The 26,597-nt window shown below is 41.1% G+C and overlaps 1 protein-coding gene across 2 annotated transcripts in view; it reads right to left on the minus strand.

Annotated features, from left to right (window-relative positions):
* The window catches only part of LOC134353662 (switch-associated protein 70-like), a 154,688-nt gene that overhangs the window by 14,882 nt on the left and 113,209 nt on the right, over positions 1-26,597 (minus strand). For both annotated transcript variants that reach the window (XM_063061853.1, XM_063061852.1), the window contains exons 7-9: positions 24,844-25,025; positions 12,104-12,211; positions 9,216-9,382 (exon numbers count right to left, since the gene is read on the minus strand). In XM_063061853.1, coding sequence (XP_062917923.1) covers positions 9,216-9,382; positions 12,104-12,211; positions 24,844-25,025 — 457 coding nt within the window. The remainder of the gene's footprint in view (positions 1-9,215; positions 9,383-12,103; positions 12,212-24,843; positions 25,026-26,597) is intronic.

Here is a 26,597-nt window from a genome sequence, read left to right on the forward strand (position 1 = left end):
CTGTATTGTGTAGTTACTAATAAATAGTAGTAGCTTATAGCAATACTGGACTCCAAAGTGGTTTCTATTTCTGTTGTTTTCTTTATCCCCGTCACGGAGTACGTGACACTACTTCCTACCCAAGATCTACAAACTTGACTGTCTGGGTAGGCCCAATGTCTCTGTCAGCTCCTGCCCCACTGGACTCACGTCCACATACCTCAACTCCATTCTATTTCCTTTGGTTCAGTCCCTTCCTGCCTACATCCGTGACACTTCGCATGCTCTCGATCTCAACAGCTTCCAATTTCCTGGCCCCACCCACCTTATTTTCACCATGGATGACCAGTCCCTGTACACTTCTATCCCCCATCAAGGTGGCCTTAAAGCTCTCCTCTTCTTTCCCAATGGAAGAACCAACCAATTCCCCTCCACCTCCCCCCTCCTCCATTTGGCAGAACTGGTCCTTGCCCTCAACAATTTCTCCTTTGGCTCCTCCCACTTGTTCCAAACTCAAGGGGTAGCCATGGTCACCCATATGGGCCCCAGCTATGCCCGCCTTGTCACTGGCTACCTAGAACACTCCATGTTCCAAGCCTTCCCTGATAATACTCTCCGACTCTTCCTGCACTACATCGTTGACTGTGTTGGCATTGCTATTGACGCTGCTTCGTGCACCCAAGCTGAGCTCATCAATTTTGTCAACTTTGCCTACAACTTCCCACCCCACCCTTAAATTCACCAGGTCCATTTCAAACCCCCCTCTCCCATTTCTTGATCTCACTGGCACCATCTCTGTCTATATATTTCATAAACTGACCGATTCCCATGGTTATCTTGAGTATGCCTCTTCCCACCCTGTCTCCTGTAAAAATGCTACTCCTTTTTCTCAGTTCCTCCTTCTCCACTGCATCTATCCCAGGACACGGCTCTCTTCACAGAACAGGGTTTCCCTTTCTCCACTATTACTGTTTTTTCAATCTTTTTTATTGATTTAAAAGAATAAGGATAAATACAAACCAGAGGAGAGGTTGTCTCAAATACATAATTCAATAATAATACAAAGAAAGGAATATACACTATTAAAATCATATATATTATTAACCTTATATAAAGAAAAAAAAAGAACCACTTCTCCTCTTAACAATTCATAGGAAAAAACTCAAAATTTCTGTTATTAAGAGAAAAAAAATCTACTAAACTAACCTAAAACGAAAGAAAAAAGGAGACTGGGCAGTCCATTTTGAGGATACAGTTTAAAAAAAAAAGGAAAAATCCTTCTGGTCAAATCTAAGACTTTGCAGAGAGAAAAAAAAATTAACTGAAAGAGTAACAATAATTAGATCATATGAAAATATTGAATTAAAGGTCTCCACCATTATTGCTGCCCTCACCTGCATCTCCATTTTCCTGAACATCTGTGTTCATCCCATCTTCCCACCACCTTAACAGGGATCCTCTTGTCTTCATCTGCCCCTCATCAGCCTCCACAGCATTCTCCACACCTTCCAACGGGATCCCACCACCAAACACATCTTTACTTCCCCGCCACTGTCTGCTTCCCACAGGGATTGCTCCCTTCATGATTCCCATGTCCATTCGCCTTTCCCCACTAATCTTCCTCCTGACACACACCCTTGTAAGTGACAGAAATGCTACACCTGTCCATTCACCTCCTCCTTTACCTCCATTCAGGGCCCCCAAAGAGCCCTTCCAGATGAGGCAACACCTGTGAATCTGTTGGGGTCATCTATTGTATCCGGTGCTCCCAATGTGGCCTCCTCTACATTGGTAAATTGGGGGACTGCTTTCTCGAATCCCTCCGCTCCATCCACCAAAAGCGGAATTTCCCTGTGGCCAACCTCTTTAATTCCTATCCTTATTGCATTCGGGCATGTCAGACCATGACCTCCGCTTCTGACCCGATGAGGCCACTCTCAAGATGGAGGAGCAACACATCCTATTCCATCCAGGTAGCCTCCAACCTGAAGGCATGAACATTGATTTCTTGTTCCGGTAAATTTTTTCCCTCCCTCTTCCCTTTTCTGCCTTTCCCCCACTCTGGTTTCTTATTCCTTTTCATCACCTGCCTATCACCTCCCCCCAGTGCACTCCCATCTTCCCTTTCTCCCATGGTTCACGCTCCTCTCTTATCAGCTTCCTTCTTCTCCAGCCCTTTACCTTTCCCACCCACCTGGCTTTACCTATTACCTTCTAGCTTGCCTCCTTCCCCCCACCCCACCTCTTTAATCTGGCATCTTCCCCTTTCCTTTTCAGTTCTGATGAAGGGTCTTTACCCAAAATATTGACTGTTTATTCATTTCCATAGATGCTGCCCAACAAGCTGACCTTCTCCAGCATTTTGTGTGTTGTTCTGGATTTCCAGCAGCTGCAGAATCTCTTATGATCATAAAACTATTGGTTATCCAGTGACAACTAGGCATTAAGAGGCATCTGTTGGGGTTCCATTACCGGTGTGCTTGCCTCTCATTTGGAAGGTGGGGAGTTTGTCTCATGTCAGAGATGAGTGTGAAAATCTAGATGAAACTCCAGTTGAATACTGAGAAAATACAGCTGAATAATGGATCACATCATGGGTGTAGTTTCCCCCAAATGCAATACAATCCAGTGTGACACACAAAAAAAAACAGCTGGGATGTTTATTGCCAGGGTTGATGGTGTGCCAAAATTTTGATTAGGTTCCTCATTTGTGTTTGTACTGATCAGAAAATCTGCATACTTGAGTTAGGAATTTTCAGATGACACATTTCTTTTGGAATGTTGCATGGGATGTCGAATCACGATGGTTTGGGAATGATTACTAAATGAAGTTCATTTCTAGAATAGCCATGTTTTATCAGCATTTCTTTGGATAGGACTCTTGCCAGTGCTCTACATTACTGAAACAGATCTGGTCATTATCACATTGACACTTGTGAGAGTCTTTGTGTACAAATTGGCTGTTGCATTTTCTACATTACAACTACAGTTCAGAAAGTTCTTCATTTCGCTATATCCCGAATGATGCTACATAAAAATCCAAGTCTCTTCTCATTTTAGTTACACAGTATTCTTCTTGTTAACAGGTCTGTATCTTTTTCAGTATTACTTGTTCTATGATACAAAACAGGAACAGAAATAGACCAATTGCCCCCCAGATCCTGCTCTGCTTTTTAATAAAATTATGGCTGATCTGACTCTACTTCCAGCAGCATATTCACATCTTCCCATGGTAATCTTCCCCTCCCTGGCTTACCAGGTACCTAGCTACCTCCGCCTTAAAAATTATTCAAACATGTTGTTTTCACTAGCTTTGAGAAAGAGAGTTCCCAAGACTCATAATTACTGAACAAAAGACCATCTAACTTCATTTTCAAATAGTGACCCCTAACTCTAGATTAACCCGTAAATAAAAAGATCAGCATTAAATTACCCCAGGAAGATGCCTCAATCAAGCCCCCACTCACTCTTCTAAAAACTAGCAGATACAAGCTTAATCACAAGTTCTTTCTCACAGTACAACTTCTCCATCACAATATTAGGCTAGTAAACCTTCTCTGAGCTGCTTCCAACATATTAGTTTTCTTCCTAAAATAAGGAGATCAATTGCACAATATTTCACAGTTGGCCTCAACAACACCTTACACGATTTAAATATTATCTCCCTATTTTTGTATTGAATTCCCCAGCATTAAATGATAACTTCCTATCATCTCTAATTACTTGCAGTGCTTACATACTGGCCTTTTGTGAATCATACACTAGGGTACCCAAATCACTTTGCATATCAGAGCCCTGCAATCTCCTACTAATTAGATCATATGGATTTGTTTATTTTTCTTGCTGTGGTCAGTTTCATATTTAATACTTCATCCACCTACCCTCTGACCACTAATATTACCAATCGACATACCACCTTCCTTATGTTGTCTTACTTACTTGCATCACTTCTAAACTTTGCAACCAGACTAACATTGTCTTCAGTCAAGTCATTTATATAAATCTGTAAAAGTTGAAGGCTAATCCCTTATGACACAAAACTCATTTCATCTTGTAAAACTGAAAAAGACTAATTTATGTCTACTGTCTTGTTTCTATTAGCCAATTTTCCATCCATGGCAACATAATAACTTTTAAAAGCAGGAACTTTCATTTTCCTCAATAATTCCTTTTAGACTGAAGCCTCAAAGCTTTATAGCAGAGTTCTCCAAAATCAATCAACTTCATTTTTAAGGTGATTATGTGAACAAGCGTAGTGAGAAAGAGGTTTTCAATCCTCAGCCATCCTTTGCGTGAGGAAAAGTCCTGCTAGCTGAATAACCTGATTTGATTTTGAGAATATGTTATCACGTGCTGGAATGCTCTATCAGTGGAAAAGGTTTCTTATTAACCACCTAGTCAACTTTTTTCAAAATCCTCAAAACCCCAGTCACAACTCCCCTTAACCTACAAGGAACACAAACTTCACTTGCATAATCCTTCCTCAAACCCATTAGAGAACCTATCCTGTACTTCCTCCAAGGCCAAACTTTGCTTTGAGATGTGATTGGTCATAGAACGATACAACACTGGACGTGGCATTTGGCCCACAATATCCTGCCAATTTTGATAAATGCAATAGACTGAATCCAAGGTTCTAAAATAAAACAGGTCCAAAAAAAACAAAAGGCACGGGAAAGGCAAACAAATCACTCAAAAGGAATACAGCACTGGATTACAGAACAAGCACACTATCAAGTGTTGGCTCAAAGGCTGAGCAGACAACAGCACAATTCAGACAGCCTAAAGCTTTGGCACACTGGCCTTCATAAATCCAAGTACAGGAACAAGAGAAAAATCTGCAGATGATAGAAATCCGAGCAACACACACAAAATGCTGGAGGAAATCAGCAAGCTAGGCAGCATGTATGGAAAAGAGTACAGTCAATGTTTCGGGCCGAAACCCTTCAGCAGGACTGGAGAAAAAAAGGCTGAGGAGTAAATTTAAAAGGTGGGGAGGAGCACCAGAAGGAGGCAATGGGCAGGCGAGGAGATAAGGTGAGAGAGGGAAAAGGGGATGGGAAATTGTGATAGAAAGAGGGTGCGGGCATTACTGGAAGTTAGAGAAATTGATGTTCATGCCATCAGGTTGGGGGCTCTCCAAACAGAATATGAGGTGTTGTTCCTCCAACCCAAGTGTGGCCCCATCATGACAGTGGAGGAGGCCATGGATAGACATATCAGAATGGGAATGGGAAGTGGGATTAAAATGCGTGGCCACTGGAAGATCCGCTTTTTCTGCTGGACGGAGCAGAAGGTGTTTGGTAAAGTGGTCTCCCAATCTATGTCGGGTCACACCGATATAGAGGAGGCCACACCGGGAGCACCGAACACAGTATATGACCCCCAAAACACTCACAGGTGGAGTGTTGGGACCCTGAATGATAGTGAGGGCCCTACACCTGCCCCCTCACTACCATCAACAGTCCTTCCAGATGAGGTGCAGTTTTGGTCAACTACCTACAGGAAAGATGTAAATAAGGTTGAAAGAGTACAGAGAAAATTTACAGGGATATTGCTGGGACTGCAAGACCTGAGTTATAAAGTGAGATTGAATAGTTTAGGACTTTATTCCTTGAAATGTAGGAGAATGAGGGGATATTTGATAAAGGTCTACATAATTATGAGGGGCACAGATAGGGTAAATGCAAGCAGGCCTCTTCCACTCAGGTTGGATGGGACTACAACTAGAGGTCATGGTGAAAGGTGAAAAGTTTAAGGGGAACGTGAGGGGAATCCTCTTCACTCAGAGGGTTGTGATAGTGTGGAATGAGCTGCCAGTGCAAGTGGTGTGTGCAAGCTCGATTTCAACATTTAAGAGAAGTTTGGATATGTACATGGATGGTAGGGGTATTTGGGGGGGGGGGCTATGGTCCCACTGCAGATTGATGGAAGTAGGCAGTGTTAACAGTTCAGCACAGACTAGATGGGCTGAAGGACCTGTTCTGTACTGTGCTTTTCTATGACTATGTCCTCCTCCTCCTCCTCCTCCTCCTCCTATGTATCATCCATATCCCACTATTCCCTTCACATTTCTGCATCTATCTAAAAGCCTCTTAATCTCCACCAAATTGCCTGCTTCCACAACCTCTGGTAACCCATTCCAGGCACATACCTTTCAGTGTATAAAACAAAACTTCTCTCACATTGCCTTTATACTTACCCTCTCTAAACTTAAGAACATGCTTTCAGGTGTTTGAAATTTCTACCCTGGGGATAAGATCCTGACTGTCAACCCTATCTTTGCCTTTCACGTTTCCCCTCAGCCTCCAACACCAGGGAGAGCAACTCAAGTGTGTCTAACTTTCCTAACAGCTCATACCCTCTAATCTAGGCAGCATCCTGGTACAACTCTTCTGCACCCTTTCCTCAGTCTCCACATCCTTCCTATAATGGGGTAACCCTAACTTCACACAATACTTCAAGTGCGGTTTGACTAAAGTCATTTATAGTTGCAGTGTGACTTGTGTTCAACAGCCTTACCAATGAAGGCAAGCATTCGGTATGTCTTCACCACCACTTGCGTAGCCACTTCCAGCGAACTGTGGACCTGAACCACAAGATACCTCTGTACGTCAGTGCTATTAAAGGACTTACCATTAATGTATACTTTCTCCTTTCATTTGACCTCCCAAGTGCAACATCTTCCACTTCTTTGTGCAGATCTGTAAATGATCTATATTCCTCTGCATTCTTTCATAGTCCTTTATACTGTCCTCAGTGCGGACCACATGAAGATAGGTGTAGGGGCAAGTAATTTTGAGGAAGTAGAGAAGCTACAAAAGGACTTAGACAGATGAGGAGAATGGGCAAAGAAATAGTAGATGGAATACAGTGTTGGCAAGTGTATGGTCATGCACTTCGGTAGAAAAAATAAAAGGGTAGACTATTTTCTAAATGGAGAGAAAATTCAAAAATCTGAGGTGCAAGGGGATTTGGGAGTCCTTATGCAGGATTCCTTAATGGTGAATTTGCCGGTTGAGTCTGTGGTCAGGAAGGCATATGTGATGTTACCATTCAAGAGGACTAGAATATAAAAGCAAGGATATAATGTTGAGGCTTTATAAAACACTGGTGAGACCTCACTTGGGAGTATTGTGAGCAGCGTTGGCCCTCTTACCTTAGAAGGGATGTGCTGACACAGGGCAGGGTTCAAAGGAGGTTCGTGAAAATGATTCCAGGTTTGAAAGGCTTGTCATATGAAGAGTGCTCGATGGCTCTGGGACTGTATTCACTGGAATTCAGAAGAATGAAGGTGACCTCATTGAAACTTATCGAATGACAAAAGGCCTTGATAGGGTGGATGTGGAGAGGATCCACATCCCACATGTGGGAGAGTCGAGGACCAGAAGACACAACCTCAGAATAGAGGGGCATCCTTTTACAATGGCGATGAGGAGGAAGTTCTTTAGCCAGAGGGTGGTGAATCTGTTGAATTCATTGCCACAGGCAGCTGTGGAGGCCAAATCTTTATGTACATTTAAGATAGAGGTTGATTGATTCTTCATTGGTCAGCGAATGAAGGCAGGAGATTGGGACTGAGAGAAAAATTGGATCAGCCAAGATGAAATGGTGGAGCAGACTTGATGTGCCGATTGGCCTAATTCTGCTCCTATATCTTAAGGTCTTTATGGACATACAATCAATCTATGCATAGAAGCTATCTTATTTATTTATTTATATTGATTTATTATTATTGTTATTGTTTTTTTTATCTTTTGCTGGTTTTTTGTGCCACATCAGATCCGGAGGAACAATTATTTCATTCTCCTTACACTTGTGTACAGGGAATGACATTAAATAATCTTGAATCTCTTGAAGATCCTTGCCAAAGCTCCAGTAACCTCTGAGTTGCTTCTTTCAAGATTCTGGAATATATGCCATCAAGCCCTGGGGACTTATCCACCTCACTGTTTTTCAGAAGGCCCAGCATTAGCTCTTCCTTAATCTCAAAATGTCCCAGCACACAGCATGCCCCACTCTGTTTTCACTTTTCTTCAATTTCTTCTCCTCATAAATACTGACACAAAGTATTCATTTCATACCTCACTGTGATGCCTGGAATTGTACATACTCCTCCAGATGTACTCTAACAAGAGCGTTGTGGGGAAAAAGTAAACTAACTCACATTTACCCGTGTTGAAATTCATCTGCTATACATTTGCCTATTAACCCGACATGTCAATATCACTCTGTAACATGCACCTACTAAACTATTGATCTTTACATCAATAACAAACTGGCTCTCCTCACGTTCTTCAAGTTGTCTTTTTTACATGATCAAGTAATATCCATACAAACATTTCAAAACATACATTCTTAAATACTTCAATTCCAGCTGGCTTGATGCACATAGCTGTAACTTCTGACCTCATTTTATCCTCAAATTTCAATTCCAATAACTTCCCAGCACAGATTTTGACTGGAAAGTATGTAATTTCCTTATTCTTACTTTTCTCAAGTAATAGGATTACTTCAGAACATTTTCAATTTATTCAGGAATAAACCCGAAAAATTCTACCAAACTATTTGCAATTTCTTCACTGCCTATATTTACGAGTCCAGTAACTAAGATTTTGGGCATCTAAGCAACACACATAACAGTTGCTGCTGCGTTCACCAGCAACTTTTATGGGTGTTGCTTGAAATTCCAGCATCTTCAGATTTCCTCGTGTTTTGGGTATCTAAAATGCTTTTTTAGCTTTTAGGTGCCCAAATCTTTTCTAAAATTGTATTCTTATTGACATCAGCTTCAGTGAGTTCCAGTCCGAGAGTTATCTTGCTTTTGTAGGAACTCCCTTCCAGAACTGCACAGTGCTACTTTTGCCACTTCCTGATCTGTCCAGCAATATACCAATTAATAATCCTAAGATTTACCACCTCATCCTTTTTATTAATTTAGCTCTTATCTCCTTATAGCTTAACAGCAAGACGCTTTATAATCCTACGCCAGTGGTTCAGACATGGATCGAAAAAATTGACTCTTCCTCCAGCATATCCAATCTCTCCACAACAGCAAAGCCCCACTGGATTCCCAATCATGGCTGTACAGGCTGCAACCAGTCCTGACTAAATATGGAGTCTTCATAACTTTTGTAATCTGCTTCACCAGTTCCCATCTCCCCAACTCCCATCTTCAATTCCTGTCTTTTCTGTAGAAGTTAGCATTGCAAATACTTATAAATATAAGTAGTTACCTGGCCTGAAGTTTACGGACAGATTCCTCATCCAGTCGAGCCTGCCGTTCATCTTCAAGGGCCTCCTCAAGTTTCTGGTACATGTCCTCCAGCTCACGGACACGTTGCAAGTACTGTTCCAATTCGGTAGACTTCTGAGCCACTTGCTTTTCCATCTGCTCTCTGATCTAAATGTAATACTGCACAGTTAATAATCTTTATCCTGGTGAGTACACAAGATATCCACATAGTTAATACAGATGTCTGGCCAAGAATCAATAGTAAAGTATCTTCATAGTCAGAATATAAAGCTGCTACATAGAGCTCTAACATACTGCAGTAAAACACAGATACATAGTGGAAGTTCCACCAGTTACCTAGCTCAATTGGTATTTTATTCAAAACCCAAAAATTGCTATGTTAATAGTATGGTCATAACTACACAAACCATAGCATGAATGATTTAGATAAACACAAAAGAATAAATAACATTTCTCAGCACACTCTCGGTGAATGGATCCTGCAGGTCTTTGCAGAGCTTGATAATTGTTTGACATACTTATGATTCTGGCAACCCTGTGCCATAAATGGAAAATTAGGAATTACCCTGGCTTCTCTTTCTTCATTGTTATTGTTACAGTATTTCCTGCATGATGTGGTTTGTTATTTTATGTTTAATTACTAGATCTCACTGCTTAATTGTAAGTTCACAGCAATCAGCTTTTGTATTCATTTCGTTGCTGGTAGATAGAAGCACTCTGTTAGAAGTCAAAGGAATTTCAGTGAATATTTGAATCTACCTTTTGTGAGATCACTGAGAAGTACAGTACTGTCTTTTTATATGGGCTCCTTGTGTACTGTAATGGGTTGGTGAAGAATAAAGATAGGACTGAAGTTTACCCATCTGTCTAGCTTAAGAAAATGGGGAGACTCTTGAGCAGGGGCAGAATAATTATCTTTTATGCTGCTTGCTACTTTTGGTGGTTAAGAAAGTTGTAAAGTATAAAGTTTAAAAAACTTTGTAGAGCAATGCGAAGTTTAGTTATCCTATTCATGCTCAAATCTAAAGAGAGACTCATTGTGCGAGTACTATAAAATGCATAATAAACCATGAGTAAACGGCTTCAAAACAGAAAGAAAACCAATGGTGGAGAAAAGTCTCACAAAGTTTAGCACTTCTTTTATTTATTCTAAAGGACTAGATGGAACTCAATTAAACAGCGAACAATTGTTTAAACCAAAATACTGTTCGGACGAGCTATAGCAGGGAATAATGCTTAAGTATTTTATGAGGCAATCAGCAATGACAACTCTAAAGTTGAATCTACTATTCCCTTCTCAAAGCCTGACCTGATTCCATTGAGAAGCAATTTTTATAAAAAAGGGTGCCTGCCGTACTACATCAGAATGGCCGTGCTCAAAACACAATTCTGGTGTCACATCTAAGGTGGTGTAAAACATGAAAGAGTCTCATCAAAGTATCATGCATTTCTTAGAGCATGACCAGAGTGAAATTAACTGCTTAAAGAATAAACATATACTAAGTGATATTGCAATTTGGTTTCTTGGCCATAAAAAATGAGCAAGCGTAGGCCATTTGTCTCCTCAAGTCTGTACTATCTTTCAGTTCAAGATCATGGTTGACTTCCTGCCTTATTCCCATATCCCTTGATTATTTTAATACCTTCAAGAACAGGTTGCATTTGTTCATTCATACCCACACGTAAAGAGCTCTATCCTAGACATTAGGGTCCAAGTCAGACGATCAGCATACTAGCAATGTATATTTAAATAAATCTATTTTAACTGTCATTGATAATCAGCCTCATGGGCTTCTGCATTTCAGTACTCTACACCACAGTTTATCTCACTCACTCTTAATCAGTCTAGGAATTGACTCAAATTGAAAATAAGCTTTCTTCAATGACACACATTCCTTCCCTAAATCTAAATACTGTCACACATATGAGAAATGGTTTCAATACTAGTGTTGACGATGGTGAGTTCATCCTTTTAAATATGAATTTGATATCATCTCCAAAGAATAAATGACAACAATATTTTATGAATAGCTGTGCACCTGGACAGAGCAGCACTGTGGGTTTTAATGATCCACTTTGTGAAGTCTGGCTTTGCTTGCACTAATCTAGATGAGTCCTCACAGCTAGCCAGAGGGTTCTACATGAATTGAGGTGCAACCATTTGACCAAATTCCCAGCGAACCAAGAAACCCAGTTGTTGAACAATGCAGTGGTTTGCTTCTCTGCATTTAATTGTGCAAATCCTACATCCTCTAATTTTGTAAAACTTTGGTCAACTTTTGTTTACCCAGAATGCATGAACTTATATACCGTGAAGAGCAACACACTAAAGAAGAACTATTAGTCCACTACCGAGTTCCGGTATAAAACCAGCACTGGATTTCAAATGTCTTGCTGCATTTCTTAAACTTTTGAAGACCGTTTCTACAAATGCTTTAACATTTTAATGCTCGTACTGTACAAATTAAACCACAAATGACATATCAGATTCCTTACATTCAAATACAAGGAAAATCCGTAGTTAAATATCAGTTTATAATAAGAGCAACAATTGAGGGATTCTTTATTCGTTCTCCCATGACCATATAGTTTCCTCCATGTGCTCCAATTTGCTCCCACATTCCAAAGGCTTACAGTTAGGATTAGTGAGTTGGGGGCATGCTACGTTGGCGACACAGCATGGCGACACTTGTGGGCCGCCCAGCACATGCCTCACTGATTTGATTTGACACAACCAATGCATTTCACTTCATGTTTTGATGTACATGTGAAAAAATAAAACTAATCTTTATAAATAAACGGCCATGGATAATTGACAAAACCAACAATTACATACCGTACATTGCATCAAAATAAAACTAAACTTACATGTTTTTCTCTCTCCAGCTCCTGTCTGAATCGATCTTGCAATTGCATTTGTGTCTGCAGACGTTTCTGCTCCTCAAGTGCAGCTTGTCCTGCGGCCTCCTCCAGTTCCTTTATAAATAAAAGGCAAACAAAAAGAGGCCATAATCAAAATTCTGCATAACATTCTTAAAGCGTGGCAAAGCCTCTTTCATGAAAATCGATGACATCTCAATAAGAGAACAGCACGAGCACTGACATTCAACACTGAGCAAAATCATTTCAGATCAAAGCCAGTGCTCCCATTAAAAGTTGATTGTTAATGATTCTGCATACGGCACTTTCAGCTCCTCGAGACCATTCTTCTTTTTAACCCATCTTGTCTCATTGCCACTCAATTCCAGGGGCGACTTGGGATGAAGAATAAACTCTCACCCAGCCACCATATTAAATGGTGAATAAATAAAAATACTGGGACAGGAGCACTGAAAAGGAAAACAACCCATATACTCCGTTCTTCATGTATCTACCTCAAAAGCCACAAGGGAACTTGATCTAGAATCACATCCACTAAACAACAGAGAGACAAGCAACCCCCTCACCACACTTATCCTAAATACCGGTACCCCACAAGGCTGCATCCTCAGCCCCGTATTTTACTCCCTATTCACTCACAACTGTGTCGCCAGATCCTGCTCTGATGTCAACTACAAGTCCATAGATTTCACTATACGTGTGACAATACCTAACCAATTCTAATTCCAATTCAAAAGTGCCCCATTGTTAAGATGCAGGGACAACATATTTCATGAACTTGGGTCCTATAGTGAGACTTTAGCATCAGAATGTTTACATCAGTACTTGCTCTACTCTGTATTGAATGAGAAAGCCACAAGGATATGGTCCATATCCCATTAAAGAGTAGCATAGTGTAGCAAGCATCAACATGTCACGGAATCAACTACATAAGCACCAGAGATTCTACAGTTGTTGGAAATCTTCAGCAACACACATATAGTGCTGGAGGAATTTAGCTAGTCAGGCATCAAGATTAAGGGTCTTGGCCTGAAACTTGTACTGTTTATTCCCCCTCCGCAGATGCTGCCTGAGTTGCTCAGTTCCTCCAACATCTTGTGTGTGTGATGGAATCAACTGTTCAATTTTCTGAGAAAATTATCATCTTCCTCCATTCAAAAACATCGATCGCAGCTGTGTAAAGCCACAGTTACTACTGCAGAGACTGATAAGTTCAGAATTGATCTTTAAATAGTGTGCTGCTCAAAACAGTGCTGTTTAAGAAAGGCAGCAAATGAGTAACTAAATGCATTTCCTTTTTTTGAAGTAAAATATGCAAAGTTGGACAGAAAGCTTTCTTTCACCACATTCAATACAATGCTATTTAATGCAGTTACTTAGCACTGCTGTGATCCAATAAACTGTAGACTCACTGAAGGAATCAAATAAATTAACAATTCTCAGCAGGTTTTTTAATTAAAGTACTAAGACCTTTATTGAAGGAACAGCCAAGGGTAACAGAAAAAACCTCACATTTGGAATCAGTGATTGAATGACAGAAATCATTATATCGAGACTAAGCACATTTGTACATGAGGTTTCCCTCTAACAGCTTCAATACATTCCCATCTATGTGGGATGAAATCCAATTACAAAGGTGCAGGCACGTAGCACAAATGGCTTTAGATATAATCAATACTTACTTATAAATAATCATTGAAAGCTTAAGCCAGAACTTTCAGAAAACCCAAGAAACAAATGGCTGGAGGAATGTGGCATCTGTGAAAGCAGAGAGTATGCTGATGTTTCAGATCAGACCCTGCATCAAGAACTGGAACAGACCCTGCATTAGGTACCACACCCAAACCCCTCCATCACCCAGACAATCACGCTCACCTCATCTTCTCACCGCCTTAACAGGGATAGTGTTCTCTTGTCCTCACCTGCCATTGCACGAGTCCCAGCATCTAACACGTCATTCTTCACAACTTCTGCCATTTTCAACCGGACACTACCACTGAACACATCTTTATCACCCATTCTCCACTTTCCGGCTCCCTTCGTGACTCCCTTGTCCAATTTTCCCTCCCCACTAATCTCCCACCTCTATCAGATTCCTCCTTCTCCAGCCCTTCACCTTTTACATCTATCACCTCCCAGCTTCTCACTTCATTGCCCCTTCTCCACTCACCTGGCTTCAGCTGTCACCTTCTAGACTGTCCTCTTCCTTCTCCCCCACCTCCTTTTCCAGGCAACTTCCCCCTTCTTTTCCAGTCCTGATGAAGAGCCAGAGCTCAGCCCAAAACATTGGCTGTTTATTCATTTCCATGCTGGTTGACTTGCCGAGTTCCTCCAGCATCCCTTGCGTGTTGATCACGAACTGGAAGGCCTTGTGGGTTAACGTGGCAGTACTTACAACATTTTAATGATGTCCTTCCCACTCAAATATCCTGCAGGCTTACGTGCAGAAAATAATCAGGCAGAATAGGCAATTAAAATGCTGCAAGAGGCCTTAAAATGGTTTCCCAGCAGGGCAGCAACCTTAAAGCAGAAGTTGAGAAGATGCAAGGATGAGTGGGGGTTATAGGGACAAATAGCACTTAAAGGAATGATTCAAAATGGCTTTGCATCTACTGCCAACAAGATTCAATGCCATACACCTTACTCAACCAGTCAGATGCTTTTTAAGTCCAATCATTTCAGAATTGGCTACTTATCACTTCTGACTAATAGACACAGAAATGTACATAGACAGCTGCTCCAATTCTTTACAGAAGTGAAATTAGTGGTTCCTGAGTCACATCAGGCCAAGCTATAGGTGTTACTTGCACTTTTTCACAGAACTGCTACTGAAAAAGAAAATCAATATGCTGAAAATTCCTTTTATAAAAATATCCTCCTCGGCTAACCACAGTATTTATGAAAGCAGTGTTGCATGATGAACATGGAGACATATTATACAGCCGAGAAACATGCCCTTCAGCCCATCTAGTACACACCAACTATCTAATAAACACCAATCACCGAGTACACACCAACTACCTAATAAACACCAACTACCATACACACACCAACCTACCAAGTACGCACCCCCTATCTAATAAACACCAACCATTGAGTACACACCAACTACCTAATAAACACCAACCACCAAGTACACACCAACCTACCGAGTATACACCAACTACCACACACACACCAACCTACCGAGTACACACCAATCACCTAATAAAAACCATGTACCATACACACAGCAACTTACCCAGTACACTCCAACTACTGAGTACACACCAAGTACCTAATAAACACCAACTACTGAGTACACACCAACTACCGAGTACTCACCAATCTACCTAATAAAAACCAACTACCATACACACACCAACCTACTGAGTATGCACCAACCAACTACCAGGCACAGACCAACTCCTGTTACACACCAGCTACCTAGTAAACACCAACTACCGAGCACACACCCACCACCAAGTACACTCCAACTACACATCAACCTACCGAGCACACACCCACCGAGTACACACCAACCACCGAGTACACACCAACCTACCTAATAAAAACCAACTACCATACACACACCAACTTACCCAGTACACACCAACCACTTAATAAACACCAACAACCGAGTACACTCTAACTTACCGAGCACACACCCACTGCTGAGTACACTCCAACTACCAGGCACACACCAATTACCTAATAAACACCAATGACCAAGCATGCGCTAACTATCTAATTAACACCAACTCCCATGCACACAGCAATTACCAAGCACACACTTAAGTAATCTAACATAATTTAATTTGTATTCTCTCCATATGCTCATCAACTCCTTCAGGTTCTACCACTTACGACACCAGGGACGAGGCCAAACCTGCCTGTCGTGTGCAGGTAGATGGGACAAGGCTGAAAACCAGGCCAGCATGGAGCGGATAGGCCAAAGCACCTGCTTCTGTGTTGAGGTCCTGTATGTCTCTTTGTGATGGGAGGAAAATGGATCACTGATTTCCCACACGGTCACAGGGAGAAGATGCAAATTCCACACAGATAATACCAGCGGTCAGAGTTAAACCCGGGTTTCTGTCGCTGCCATGATATTTGCTACTGTGCTCTACCATAGTAGATTCCCATTATAAACCCAAGTCACTCGTCAGTAGCAGACCCTCATCACTATGGCACAGGACATTTTTAACATTACCTCAAATAGTAAGCACTGGCAAGCTTCTGTACTCATTAAAGTAAATAATCATAATCAAGTTGAATTATGGTTGTACTCAATGTCAAATCTGAAACAAAAACTGAAAAAAAGTGATCCTTCTTTCTTTGAATCATGAAATCCGTGAAATGCTTCTCCACTCTCACCATAGCAAAAGTCTGGCTCACAAAGGCTTTGTAGCAAACTGGGATGTTGCTGGTCTTTTGCACCTTAGTGGCATGCTGAAGTACAGAGTCAATACATGGGAGTTTCACTTGAACAATGGGGACTCCAAGTTCTTGTCCACTATTGGCCCTCTTATCAAAAGATCTGATTTGTACATTCCAAGCAGTAAATTTAATTGGAAACTAATGAGCTGAGGAGCAAAATAAGAAATCAATTTGGCAAAGATTGGAAAATGAAACAGAGCCAATCCGGCACTGCATGCTTCAGCTACTCAATGGGGAATTTGTTCAGCTATCCAGAGAACCTGCAGGGTTTTCCAATTGCTTAAAATGCAAGTAGGTTTTCTTAATTACCAGCTTAAAGATATACTTAATATAATCCAGTGTATCACTGTAATTTAAAACTGCTTGGCAGTATTTCTATTCTCCAGTAAATTTTGGTCTTTTATTTAATATCCCAGTATTGATACAAATATAGGTAAGCAATACCTAATGCTCAGTAAAGCAGTAAGACTGGCTGCCTTTCTCTTTCCATCTCCCAGCTGTTACGTTTTCCCAGTGAATCCTTTTACTGCCCTAATCATCACCTAGTAACAGCAAATAATGATTTGCTCCTGTTAAAGTTAGCGAAGATCCAAAGTCACAACATCAAATAAGTCTGCACTTGTGTAGTAACGTCTCACTCACCTGCAGCAGTAATTCAAGTTTTCCTCTCACCAGTTATGCTATGGTCTATTGACTACTTAGACCACAGACCATAAGACACAGGAGCAGAATTAGGCCATTCAATTATGGCCGATCCTTTTTTTTGCTCCTCAACCCCAGTTCCCGGCCTTCCCCCCATAACCTTTGTTGCTATGTCCAATCAAAAACCATCAATCTCTGCCTTAAATGCACCCAATGACCTGGCCTCCACAGCTGTATGTGGCAACAAATTCACCACCCTTTGGCCAAAGAAATTTCTCCACATCTCTGTTTTGAAAGGGCGCCCCTCTATCCTGAGGCTGTGCCCTCTCATCCTACCTCTCCCACCATGGGAAACATCTTCACATCTACTCTATCTAGGCCTTTCAACATTCAAAAAGTTTCAATGAGATCACCCCCTCATCCTTCTGAATTTCAGCGAGTACAGACCCAGAGCTATCAAATGTTCCTCATATGATAACCCTTTCATTCCTGGAATCATCCTTGTGAACCACCTCTGGACCGTCTCCAATGCCAGCACATCTTTTCTACGATGAGGGGCCCAAAACTGTACACAATACTCAAGGTGAGGCCTCACCAGTATCTTTTAAAACCTCAGCATCACATCCTTGCTCTTGTATTCTAGACCTCTTGAAATGAATGCTAACATGGCATTTGCCTTCCTCACCACTGACTCAACCTGCAAGTTAACCTTCAGGGTGTTCTGCACAAGGACTCCCAAATCCCTCCGCATCTCAAATTCCTGTTACATACCTCATGGGTATCTTGTGACTGTCTTATGATCATGACGTAATTGAGTATCTTGCGAGCATGATGTAATGGTCTTGTGATGGTGGGGTGATGTAATTTTCCCACCAGTGTGAGGTCACATGATGACATGCTCTCAACAGGTATATAAACTGGAAACCCCTGTTGTTACGCAGTTGATTCGTTGTTTAATTCGTTTGTTACTCCCTTATGCTGCGTATTCGTCTCATGACTCAGTTTCGTTTTAAAGTGGAGTTTTACTTTCTATTGTAAGTCTAGTATTGGAGAGTGAAGATCTTACTAAAATACGGGAGCCTGAAGGATTGAGTAAAGTTGGTGTCGTTTGGCAGTTTCATAAAGGATCGACCTTATTGAATCTTCGTTCAGAAATAGTGGCCTGCATCTGAGGTAACCCCTGTAATATCAGGAAGGTTTTTGCAGTGTTTATTCACCTGGAAAAGGTCAGTTCCTTCAAGCCGTTTTATTTCCTTCATCGTGAATCCTTTGGACAGAATCAGCAGTAACATCGTGTCTTCGAAGAAATCCATTTCCAGAGAAGTCTCCCCTTATTGACTGTGTAAATCACTTTAAGACTGTGTTCGAATTTACCACTTTAAGAACTGTTCCAGATTTGCCATATAGCTGTTAACTTCCGGTTAAGTTAGTCGTTTGAATACTTTTTGCTATTGTTGAGCAGAGCTTAATAAAGGTTTGTTTGTTTATAAAACCTGACTTAATTCTATATTCATTGTTGCTGGTCATGTGACACTCCCCATTTAGAAAATAGTCCGCACATTTATTTCTACTGCCAAAGTGCATGACCATGCATTTTCCAACATTGTATTTCATTTGCCACTTTCTTGCCCATTCCCTTAATCTGTCTAAATCCTTCTGCATCCTACCTGTTTCCTCAACATTACCTGCCCCTCCATCAATCTTTGTATCATCTGCAAACTTGGCAACAAAGCCATCTATTCCAACAGCTAAATCATTTATATACAGCATAAGAAAGAAGTGGTCCCAACACCAACCCCTGCGGAACACCACTAGCCACGGGCAGCCAACCAGGAAAAGATCCTTTTATTCTCACTCGATGCCTCCTACCAATCAGTCAATGCTCTCACCATCTTAGTAACTTTCCTGTAAAACCATGGGCTCTTAACTTGGTAAGCAGCCTTGTCAAAGGCCTTCTGAAAGTCCAGATATACAACATCCACTGCACCCTTTACCTATCCTACTTGTAATCTCCTCAAAGAATTTCAACAGATTTGTCAGGCAGGATTTTCCCTGAAGGAAACCATACTGACTTTGTACTATCTTTTTCTGTGTCACTAAGTGCTCCATCACCTCATCCTTAACAATTGACTCTAACATCTTCCCAACCACTGAGGTCAGGCTAACTGGTCTATAATTTCCTTTCTGCTGCCCTCCTCCTTTCTTAAACAGTGGACTGACATTTGCAATTTTCCAGTCCTCTGGCACCATGCCAAAGTCTAATGATCTCTGAAAGATCATTTCTAATGCCACCACAATCTCTAATGCTACCTCTTTCAGAACCCTAGGGTGCAGTTCATCTGGTCTGGTGACTTATGTACCCTCAGGTCTTTTTGAGCACTTTCTCTCTCGTAATAGTAACTGCACCCACTTCTCTTCCTTCACACACTACAACATCAAGCATACTGCTGGTGTCTTCCACAGCGAAGGCTGATGCAAAATACTTATTTAGTTTATGAGCCATCTCCTGTCCCCTATTATTTCTCCTGCTTCATTTTCTAGCATTTACATTTTCTATATCCACTCTCATTTTCATTTACATTTTCTAGCATATACACTTTCTATATCCACTCTCATTTCTCCTTAATTTTTACATTTTGCTGTTTCTAGCATTCTCTTTCAATTCAGATTTCCAGGACACGTTGTGAGCTGCACCTCGAAGTTTGATCACCTTTTTGTAATATGTATCACATTGATAAGCTTGTTGTTCAACTCAGGAATAATCAGACAGTAGGAAGGTCAAAGAGGGAACATAACGAAGTAAAAACTAAACAAGCAGATCGAAGGGCGTAAAGAGGAAATACAGAATGGAGTGTGTGAAAATATGAGGGGGAACAAAGTAAACAATAATCTGTAGCCCAAATTTACAAAATTTCCTTTACAAAGGAAGCTCAAAGAAAGAATATGAAGTTTCATTGTTTTCAGTCATGTATATTCCGAAAAAATACAAGGAGAATCGCATTCCAAACGAATGAGATCAGACATCCTACCATTGGCTTCAGTTCAAGTTTTTGAACCTTGTCCGCAAACAACACTGATAAATGTAATGAAAGCATGAAAAGGCTTTCATGAATGTTTGAAAGTACTGGCACATAAAGAATAAATTGATATTTCTTGTAAAGTGGTTTCTAACACCAGATAAACAGGCATCTAAATAGGAGGACTCAGAAACAGACATATTTTTGGATCTTGATGTTGTCTTTTTTTCCTTCAAGAGACAGATTATCCAAAGGCAAAGTTTCTAAGTGTAACGTGCTGTAAGGGTTTTTTTGTAATGTTCACTGCTGAAGTAACGGTTTCTCTGTAGCAGCAATGTTTGGGTTATAGCTGGAGATAACAGGACAACGGATGCACGTTACCAAATCAGGATTTTGTTGCCTTGTCTTGTGATTCTGGAAGCAGTTGATTTTGCAGGCTTTTGCCAGAGGGAGAGAGAGATGAAGAGAAAAGACGCGAATGGAGAGATTTGGTAGACCGCCGGATGGGGTGGCCTCGGAGCGGGGGTCCGAAGGTTGGCGACACTCGGAGGAGACCGATGGTGGAAGAAGGACTACTGAGCGAGCTCCAGCTTAGTGCACCAACTGTTTAATAAGATTTGGGCCCTTTTTCTTTTATATTTCGTTTCTCTACTAACCATATAGTCAAAGTAAGAGTTATAAAGCTTAATCGTTTAATCACATATTGTGTCCTGTTTGTTACTTTGGGGTACTGATTTGTAACAGGGGACACATCGCTCTGCATCCACCCAAACAAGATTCCTTAAGTTTGGCCGGGCAGGGGGTTATCACCCCCTATATTAAGCCAGACGAAGCAAGTGTTACATAAGTAGCTGTAATCATAATTTATAGAAAAGCAAAAAAAAAATGCTTCTTTTGGAAACCGATAATTAAAACAGAAAGTGCAAAAAAAACCCTTCAAAAATCAGGCAATGTGGACAGACATAAATGCATTTAGTGTTTCAGGGTGATGAACTGAACTGGTGAGAATACCTAGCATTCACCATTCAGATCTGGGATATATTTGCAGGAATGAAGGTAGCAGCGAGTGATCAGTTTGGAAAGCGAGAAAATCAAATGATTAAATAAAACAAATAGTGACCCTCAATTACATCCTTTCAAGAAGTCCAAAAATGAAACAGGAAGACGGCACTTCTCATTTTCTGTCTACTTCTCCTTTAGAAAAGTAACTTATTCTCTTTAGTTTCTTCACACTATCAACAGAGTGATCAGTGACATCCTTTAAGAAAGCAATGAGTCTCTGTCACAACTGTTTCCCCTCCCTCAGCCTAATTTCCCAACTACCCTCTTTTTACCTGTTCCTATCCAAAATGCACAATTACCTCTGAGGAGCCCTAAATCCTGAGATGTGTAGTATCTCTCCCTCTATTGATTTTGCAAACTATAACTGGCACAACATCTTACTGTATATGTTTTTTAAAAAAGCACAATTTCTATCAAAATATCTGTGTATTCACCAAGTTTGCCTGTTTCTCTGTGAAGCTAGTGGATTTAGTATTCAGGAGTAAATACTAAAATGCATCTAATATATTCCAGCCCGTGTAAAGGGGGAGAAAAGGGATTGGGGGCGGGGGGGGAAGAATCCTACACATAACCCTTTTTATGAGGGGGGGGTGGAAGAAATACCAGGCGAAAGGTGAAACTTGGAGGGGAGGGGAATGCTGGCCTTTATTAATCAGAGCATTGAGTATAGGAGTTGAGATGTAATGTTTAAATTGTATAAGGCATTGGTAAGGCCAAATTTGGAGTATTGTGTACAGTTCTGGTCACCGAATTATAGGAAAGATGTCAATAAAATTGAGAGAGTACAGAGGAGGTTTACTAAAATGTTGCCTGGGTTTCATCTCCTAGGTTACAGAGAAAGGTTGAACAAGTTAGGTCTTTATTCTTTGGAGCGTAGAAGGTTGAGGGGGGATGTGATAGAGGTGTTTAAAATTATGAAGGGGATTGATAGAGTTGATGTGGATGGGCTTTTTCCATTGAGAGTGGGGAAGATTCAAACAAGAGGACATGAGTTGAGAGTTAAAGGACAGAAGTTTAGGGGTAACATGAGGGGGAACTTCTTTACTCAGAGAATGGTAGCTGTGTGGAACGAGCTTCCAGCAGAAGTGGTTAAGGCAGGTTCGATGGTGTCGTTTAAAGTTAAATTGGATAGATATATGGACAGGAAAGGAATGGAGGGTTATGGGCTGAGTGCAGGTCGGTGGGACTAGGTGAGAGTAAGAGTTCGGCACGGACTAGAAGGGCCGAGATAGCCTGACTCCGTGCTGTAATTGTTATATGGTTATATGAAGAAAAGAGCTAGGAAGTTGATTGGTGAAAGAGACAGAAGGCCACAGAAGGGAGAAAATAGGGTGGGGGGAGCACCAGAGGGAGGTGATGAGCGCAAAGGAGATAACCTGAGAGAGGGACAAGGGGATGGGAAATGGTAAAGGGAGGGAGGGGGCGTTACTAGAAGCTTTAGAAATCGAAGTTCATGCCATCAAGTTGAAGGCGACCCAAAAAGAATATAAAGTGTTGTTCCTCCAACCTAACTGCAGCCTCAGCCTGACAGTGGAGGAGGCCATGGATGGAGAATTCAAGTTGGGAAGAAATAAATTTTAAAAGGCATGCTACGCCTGAAAAGAATATTTCATGTGCATTAGAGAGCTATGACTGATGTTAGTAACAAAGTCTTGCAACACATTCATGTTTGAAAACAACTCACAGAATTTTAAGTGATTAAAATTAAAGAGGACACAAAGAAATCAGTGAAGGCAGTTCTACCATTCTGATTCTCCGTGCATTTTTAAATCACATATTCTCAAACCCATCTAAAAACTGATTTATCACTTGCTTTTCAAGATGAAAGAAAAGGATCTGGCTTATGGGAAAAACAAACCAATTAGCTGCTTGAGAGTTATCAGAATGAACCTCCCAGCTTCCAATGAGAGAGTGAAGAAATGTCACAAGAGTTCTGCATCTGTTTTGTCCTCACATATGGGAAGAATGAGAGGAGAGACATATAAAAATTATGAAAGGGACACATAAAACAGAGGCAGAAAAGTTGTTTCCATGGGCGAGACTAGAACTAGGGGACATAGCTTCAAGATTCAGGGGAGCAGATTTAGGACGGAGATGAGGAGGAACTGCTTTTCGCAGATAGTGGTGAATCTGTTGGGAAAAGTATGTGATCCTCTGGGGTAATGCCTTCTACAAAAGCTATTTGGTGTCAGGTGTTCCAATCAATGAGATGAACTTGGAGGTGTGGGTTGTAGACCTTATAAATTCTGCCCTATAAAAAAGCACACAAAGTCAGCTAACTGAGAGAACCTGCTCTTCTCAAGAAAGATCTGTTTATGTGCATCACGCCTCGATCAAAACAACTTTCAGAGGACTTTAGAAGAATTGTAGAGATGAATGAAGCTGGAAAAGGCTCAGAAGCATTTCTAAAGACCTAAATGTTCATCAGTCTGCAGTTACAGAAATTGTCTACAAATGGAGGAAACTCAGTACTATTGTTACTCTTCCTAGGAGTGGGCATCCTGCAAAGATCACACCAAGAGCACAACGGGCAATGCTGAAGGAGGTGAAAAAGAACCCAAGGGTAACAGCAAAAGAACTGCAGATATCTCTAGAACTTGCTAAGGTCTCTGTTCATATGTCTACTATAGGAAAACTACTGAACAAGAATGGTATTCATGGAAAGGCACCACGAATGAAACCACTGCTCTCCAAAAAAAAAACAACAACATTGCTGCACATCTCAAGTTTGCAAAATACCACCTGGATATTCTACAACACTTCTGGGACAATGCTCTTTGACCAGATAAGGCAAAAGTTTAACTTCTTAGCAGAAGTGGTTGGAGGAAGAAGAGCACTACACACCAACACCAATACCTCATCTCAACTGTGAAGCATGGTGGAGGGAGCATCATGGTTTGGGGCTGCTTTGCTGCCCCAGGACCTGGACAGCTTGCAATTGTTGAGGGAGCAATGAATTCAAAATTGTATCAAGACATCTTACAGGAGAATGTCAGGGTAGCAATCCTTCATCTGAATCTTAACAGAAGTTGGATAATGCAACAAGACAATGATCCAAAAGACAAGAGTAAATCAACAACAGAATGGTTTAAAAAGAAGAACATTTGTGTTTTGGAATGGTGACTTTAATCCTTTAGAAATGTTGTGGAAGGACCTGAAGCAAGCAGTTCATGCAAGGAAGTCCACTGACATCCCAGAGATGAAGCAGTTTTGTAAGGAGGAATAGTCTAAAATTCCTCCAAGCCAATGAGCGGGACTGATCAACAGTTACCGGAAATGCTTGGTTGAAGTTATTCCTGTACAAGGGGGTCACATCAGTTACTGAAAGCAAAGGTTCACATATGTTTTTCCAACAAATACATGTAATATTGGATAATTTTTCTCAATAAATAAATGAATTAGTATAGTGTTTTTGTGTTATTTATTTAATTGGGTTCTCTTTTTCTAGGTTTAGGACTTGCATGAAGATCTGATCACATTTTAGGTCATACTTATGCAGAAATAGAGAAAATTCTACAGGGTTCACAAACTTTTCTAGCACCACTGTGAATCCTCATCTGACAATGGCTTGGATCAAGTTGTTCTTACCTTACGCATTTTTTCCAACTCTTGTTGCTTGTCTTCATTTGCTAGCTGCAGTTCTTTCATTCTCTGTGCTATCTCTTCCTGCTCTGCTTGTTGTTTCTGCCGCAGCTCTCGCCGTTTCTGACGACCTTCTATGTGTGGAGGAAGCTTTTCACCCTTCAGTAGGTTGATGGTTGTTTGAATAGCTATTCACAAGGTCAGAAAGAGAAGACAAGGCTGGATATAGCAGGGATTATATATATTAAAAAAACCTCAAAGCCTCCACTGCCTGGTCCTCATCTCCATAAATTAGTCTTACATTATATGCCAATCCCCAAGGCAAATATGCATGATCAGAGTGTAGAAACCATACAATCAACAGATATCCATTGCTTGAAAATGTATTCCCAGAATGGAGTTTATAGCTCTTTAAATACCGTATGATACCATACTAGCATAAAAGGTTGTGTCCTTGAGGACCAAGTTAGTACTGGTGCTACTAAAGTCTATTAACCTAAGGGAACAAATATTAACTGGATTTCTTTTTACAATTCATAGTCATAGAAAAGTACAGCACAGAAACAGGCCATTTGGCCCATCTAGTCCATGTCAAACAATTTAAACTGTCTATTCCCATTGACCTGCACCGGGACCGTATCCCTCCATACTCCTACCATTCATGTACCTTTCCTGTCAATTTAGTCAATAACTAGTCAGCTCAGGAACAGAAAGGATCATAAAAACAGAAAATATGCAGCAGTTCAAAGTGAGTTTGGAGTGTGTATTTGGTGAATAAGGTTAGGGGCAGTGCATAGAAATTTAATAGCCAATAACAGACCGAACATGAAGCAGTTAAGTCTATTGACATCAAGATCCCACGTGGTCACCTTATTGAAACGATGGGAAATGGGGAAGGGGGGCTGGGGGGAGGCACTACTGGAAGTTTGAGAAATCGATGTTCATGCCACCATGTTGGAGGCTACCCAAACAGAACATAAGGTGTTGTTCCTCCAACCTAAGTGTGGCCTTATCCAAGTAGAGGAAGCCATGACTGACATGTCGGAATGGGAATAGGAATTGGAAGTGAAATTTAAGTGGGTAGCCACTGGGAGATCCCTCTGTTTCTGGCAGACAGAGCATAGGTGCTTGGCAAAGTACTCCTAATCTAAGTTGGATCTCACCAATATACAGGAGGCCACACCGGGAGCACCGGATACAGTAGATGACCCTAATAGAATCACAGGTGAAGTGTCACCTCACCTGGAAGGACTGTTTGGGGCCCTGAATGCTAGTGAGGGAGGAGGTGTAGGGGCAGGTGTAACATTTGTTCTGCTTGCAAAGCTAAGTGTCAGGAAGGAGATCAGTGGATAGAGGAGTCATAGGGAGTGATCCCTGTGGAAAGAAAGTGGGAGGGAGGAAAAGATATGCCTGGTGGTGGGATCCCGTTGGAGATGGCCTTTTCTTAGGTTTCATTTTATTCATTATTGGGATCTGGACATCACGGCAAGACCTGCATTTATTGTTCATTCTTATTTACCCTTGAGAACGTGGTAGTCAGGCAACATAAACACAAGAGACTCTGCAAATGCTGGCAATTCAGACGAACACACACAAAATGCTGCAGGAACTCAGCATGCCAGGCAGCATCTATAGAGATGAATAAAGAGTTGCTATTTGGACCAAGACCCTTCATCAGGACTCATGAGAGAGAAACCTAAACTGGGCACTGGTGCATAGCTCAATAATGGCTTCCTTGACTTCTTGATCATTGAGAGTAG

This window comes from Mobula hypostoma, chromosome 11 (assembly GCF_963921235.1).
Source record: "Mobula hypostoma chromosome 11, sMobHyp1.1, whole genome shotgun sequence".
Taxonomy (NCBI): Eukaryota; Metazoa; Chordata; class Chondrichthyes; order Myliobatiformes; family Myliobatidae; genus Mobula; species Mobula hypostoma.